The sequence below is a fragment of the Solanum pennellii genome, chromosome 8 (genome assembly GCF_001406875.1).
Source record: "Solanum pennellii chromosome 8, SPENNV200".
NCBI classification, from domain to species: domain Eukaryota; kingdom Viridiplantae; phylum Streptophyta; class Magnoliopsida; order Solanales; family Solanaceae; genus Solanum; species Solanum pennellii.
This window is the reverse complement of record NC_028644.1, coordinates 60,989,039-60,994,238: the sequence shown is the minus strand read 5'-3', so window position 1 is coordinate 60,994,238 and position 5,200 is coordinate 60,989,039. Positions and strand designations below refer to the sequence as shown.

The following is a 5,200-nucleotide window of genomic DNA, read 5'->3' as shown; positions in this document are numbered from 1 at the left end:
TGAAAGTTAGGCAAACCATAAAATGGTTTGCTATCTTAACCTTGACAATTTTGACACATAGTGATGTCATGGATGACATCAATAGGATGAATTTATTCCTATAAATAGGTAGCTCTTAATTCATTTTCAAATCATCCTTTCACTTGCCTTCTCACCTTCTAAGGCATTGTGTTCTCTCTCTTGTAGTATTTCACTTATATTCTTTGTATAGTGAAATAAATATTGGTGCAGTTGTTCTTTGGTGGACGTAGGATCATTTTGATCCGAACCACGTTAAATATTGTTGTTCTTCCTTGTTCTTTAGTTTCACGTTTCCGCTAATATATATATATATATATATATATATATATATATATGAGCTCTAAGTTTCAATTGCATAAAAATTATAATTTATTTCTTGTTTAATTAAAAAGTGTTTCAATTTCATTTGCTCGACAGCGTTTGAATACTTGTCATTTTTAGAGAAGAAGATTGTTGTAGTATTATCACAATAATTTTTGAAAATATTATCGAAAGTTCAAGTGTTGAAATAAAGATCCACAACTAATTAATGTGGCTTCACACTAATTTAACTTTCATATAATGGACTACCGCACACTTTTTAATGATATTACTCCTCCCGCTAACAGAAACAAATATTCAAATATAAGTCTTCTTGTATCTAGACAATCAGCATAATCTGAATCTACCTACTCAACCACATCAAGATATTCATATATTCTATAAGTAAGCATATGATCTTTCGTTCTTCATAAGTATCGTTACCCCTGCAAGTGTTGTAACAAAGGATTTAAGAGATTGCATAAACATAAACAATCTAATCAGAAATCCTTCCAATTATTCAGGATCGTGGAAAACATAACTTTTTTTTCACATATACCAACAATTATTATAATTCAGTCAAGAAAATATATCTTATTAATTAGTCATAATTGTTCTTTGTAAATCTTGACCTAAATTGAGTGAAAATCTTCTACTTAATAAGAAGTTATTTCTCTCCCTTACCTTACACTTTCAGTTTTGATGGGACAAACTATTTGTTTTGACAGAAATAAGATTCTTTTTAACCTGGAGAATTTGGAGATGTTATTTCCATGTTCCATCAACATGAAAAGTGAATATAATTTAACTTATTTTAATTATCAAATCAAAATATAATTATGTGGGCCATAAAAACTTACATTTTAAACATTCATAAAACATTGAACTTTTATACAGAAAATTCTAAAATAAAATTTATTTTCTTACGCAAAGAAAAAAAAAAGGAATAAACTAGAGGAAATGGAGTTAATAATCAGTTTATTCATTAGTGACCCTTGATTTAGTGTGTAAGATTTTTACTGCGTAGGGTAAACTGGATCTATAATAATAAGCAAATATTTCTATCAAGCATAACATGGTAAATTTATTATACCTTTGACATTATAAAGTATATAATTTGTTCGAGATGACATACTCTCATGCTGACAATCTGTTATGAACTTATAAAATAATTAGAATATAATAGAAAGAAAAGAGATCGAGACTTCTTATTTCTCCTGAGTTATATCTTATAACGAAGAAAACTATTTTATTTATTTAGAAGGGGAAATTAAGTTGGTCCCTAACTTTTATAGAAATTCACTATATGTGTATATTATAAAATCCATCCTAAACATACCCAACTTATTATCCACCTGAAAATTACTGCAGTAACTAAAAGCAAATTTCAACGAAAGTTGTGTCTCAAGGATACATGACCTTAGATAATCTTGGTTTTGCCTTCGCAAGAAGAGGCAAGGTATCAAAAGGATCAATCTTAGATGACTCAATTAAGTCATTGCATGTTGAATTTGGTGGTAAACTCCAAGAAAACCCATGGAGAAGCCTAGCAAGTAACATTGTAGCAATTGTAGAACCGAGTTTCACGCCTGGACAACCTCTTCTTCCAGTGCTAAATGATAACAAACGCAGCTTTGAATCAGTGAGAACTACTTCACCATCACCACCATCTTCTATGAGGTGGCGCTCTGGCTTGAACTTCAGTGGATCCTCCCAAACTCTAGGATTCCGACCAAGGCCAAGACGACTTAACAACACTCTACTCCCTTTAGGGATGAAGTACTTTTCACCGATGATGGCATCAGAGATAGACACATGAGGAACGTTAAAAGGCGTTATGGGGTGAAGTCGAAAGGCCTCTTTTATGCATGCTTTAACATAATTTAGCATTGGCAAGTCTGATTCTTGAACCAATCTATTGATCCCAACAACAGTGTTGAGTTCTTCTAGGGCCTTTTGCATTAACTTTGGTTGGTTCAACATTTCTGCAATTACCCATTCAACTGCATTTGATGGATTATCCAATGCTGCCAACATGAGTTCCTAAAAGAAAAAAAAAAGTACTTTTAGAACCTTGACCAAGTACAAAAGTGTTATTCTCCAAAAAGTAAAACTTTTGACAAAATGCAATATCAATCATAAATAGTAATTGAATGAATACTTAATTACCAAAACTTGTGCCTTAATCTCTTTAACACTCAACAATGCATTTCCATTGGTATCTTTGAGTGTGATAAGAACATCAAGGATATCTTCTTCCATAGTTTTTTTTCCATCTTTCCATATTTGAATCCTTTCATCAACTTCAACATCCATGTCTTTTGTTGCTGTAACATATGCATTCTTGATAATTCTTTTATGACCATTCAAATCAAACACACTCAACCATGGTAAGTAATCTGATATGCCCAAAGCATGAAGATATTTAAGAAGAGTAAAAACTGCATCAACTTGCTCATCGCGATCTTCCTCAATAATATCAAAGAATGGCTTGCTGAAAGTCATATTCCTAATCACATTCCCACAATAGTATCTTGTCAGATTTCTCAAGTTAATAATAGATTGATTTTCACATTGATTGTAAATGAACCGATGAAGATTGTCAGCTTCTTCATCCCTTTTACTACGAATCCATTCAAGTGATGTTGGTGATAGTACATGAGAAGCGAGAATTCTCCTCATTTTCTTCCATTGATCACCCATAGGGGCAAAAATAGGTGTTAAGTAGCCATCATTAATAAGACTCGCGGACATACACATAGGTCTTGATGAGAAAATAGAATCTTGAGTATGTAAAAACTCGCGAGCAAGCTCAGGGGAAGTTACAGTAATGACATGAATGTAGCCAAGACGAATGCAAGCGATTTCAGTGTTCATTTTCTCCATCATTTTGTGTATCCAATGAAATGGTGGCTCTTTGTTTAGGAGCATTTGAGGAAAGTTACCAATTATAGGCCATGGTTTTGGACCTGGAGGTAATGATGATGTTTTTCTCATAGCAACAAGACTATTCCATATGTTTGTGATTTTAAGAACAATAAAAATGAAGATTCTAACTAGGAGATTAACAAGGTTTGAAATTTTGAAAAAAAACATCTTCTAATTTCTTCTTGTTATTGTGAATGATAAATAGGATTTGATGTTGAAAGATGTAGTTGCATACTGTCTACTATTTATAGATTGGATCCAATAATTGTAGTCAAACTCATTTAATATAAAAGTGGAAAAGTTTGGATTTGGTCAACTATCATATTTACCTTATTCTTTTAATGGGAAAACCCTCTCTCTCCATTTTTAACTAATCATCTTGACTTTTTTGAAATCAATCATGTTTGAATGTTAGAAATCAAGGACTCAAATTTACTATTTTTAAAGTGGGAGAAAATTTTCTGTTTTAAAAAGTGGAAAAGTCTAAAATTATTAATTTTTTTTAAGTGGAAAAAACAAAAATGTACTGTTTTTAAAAGTGGAAAAGACCGAAATTTACTATATTTTAAATGTTAGAAATCAAGGACTCAAATTTACTATTTTTAAAGTGGGAAATACTAAAATTTTCTGTTTTAAAAAGTGGAAAAATTTAAAATTACTAATTTTTTTAAGTGGCAAACACAAAAATGTACTGTCTTTAAAAGTGGAAAAGACCGAAATTTACTATATTTTAAATGTTAGAAATCAAGGACTCAAATTTACTATTTTTAAAGTGGGAAATACTAAAATTTTCTTTTTTATAAAGTGGAAAAGTCTAAAATTACTAATTTTTTTTAAGTGACAAATACAAAAATGTACTGTTTTTAAAAGTGGAAAAGACCGAAATTTACTATATTTTAAATGTTAGAAATCAAGGACTCAAATTTACTATTTTTATAGTGGGAAATACTAAAATTTTCTGTTTTAAAAAGTGGAAAAGTCTAAAATTACTAATTTCTTTTAAGTGGCAAATAGAAAAATCTTCTGTTTTAAAAAGTGGAAAAGTCTAAAATTACTAATTTTTTTAAGTGGCAAATACAAAAATCTACTGTTTTTAGAAGTGGAAAAGACCAAAATTTACTATATTTTTAAAGTGGCAAAGTTAATCGTATTACCAAAAATTAGTATATTACTTAAATATTAAAGTGTGAGATATACTATCTATTGTATTAGAACTAAACATATGCGTCCGTGCATGGACTTAATATTTGTTATTTTTTTATGTGACATAGATAAAATTTAGAGAGTCAATTTTAATATGATTTTTAAATATTTTATGTTGTTAATTATTGTAATTTATAGTGCCTTTACGGGATTTTTAAATTATACATGTTACTTTTCTTGTCTAATATATGTAGCACAAATAGAATTTCAAGTCAATATATTGTTAATTATAGTACGGAACCAATGGAAAAGATGCAAAGCTAAGAGAGAGGCGGAAGGCACCATACATGTGAAGAAGACATATTGAGTGCCTCATGTGTGGTTAAAGATGGAATAACTAAGAAATATAATTACGAAATGTCATAAACCTCAAATCAATAAATAAGCTGAAATTAAAAAAGAAAAAAAACTGAAATTGAAAAAGAATTTACAATAAAGAAAAAATTACTTATATACACACATTAACTTATCTTATTCTCCATTTATCCCTACCTTTTAAAAATATTTCACAAATCCCTTATTTCTCTCAATTCCTAGAAATTTCTATACATTAAATCTACCAGTCAACCCACAATTACTATTCCTCTTTTCAGTCCTTTTTTCTCTCCCTAAATTCTCTCCACATTTTTAACGTTACAATTTTCAAATCAATTTGATTTTCAAAAAGATTCTCTCTCTCATCAATCTATTTCTAATATTTGAATAAGTAGGGATTGTGCTCCATTGACGTCTTCTTCTTTAAAAAAAA

At 29.7% G+C, this 5,200-nt stretch overlaps 1 protein-coding gene across 1 annotated transcript; it reads right to left on the bottom strand.

The window, feature by feature from the left end:
• Nucleotides 1-1,621: 1,621 nt before the first annotated feature.
• On the bottom strand, nt 1,622-3,436 carry LOC107028238 (isoleucine N-monooxygenase 1-like). The gene is made up of 2 exons (XM_015229277.2): nt 2,491-3,436; nt 1,622-2,364 (listed from the first exon to the last, which is right to left on the bottom strand). The coding sequence occupies exons 1-2, from the start codon at nt 3,415-3,417 to the stop codon at nt 1,726-1,728; spliced, it is 1,566 nt and encodes a 521-aa protein (XP_015084763.2). The 5' UTR covers nt 3,418-3,436; the 3' UTR covers nt 1,622-1,725.
• Between the last annotated feature and the right edge of the window lie 1,764 nt (nt 3,437-5,200).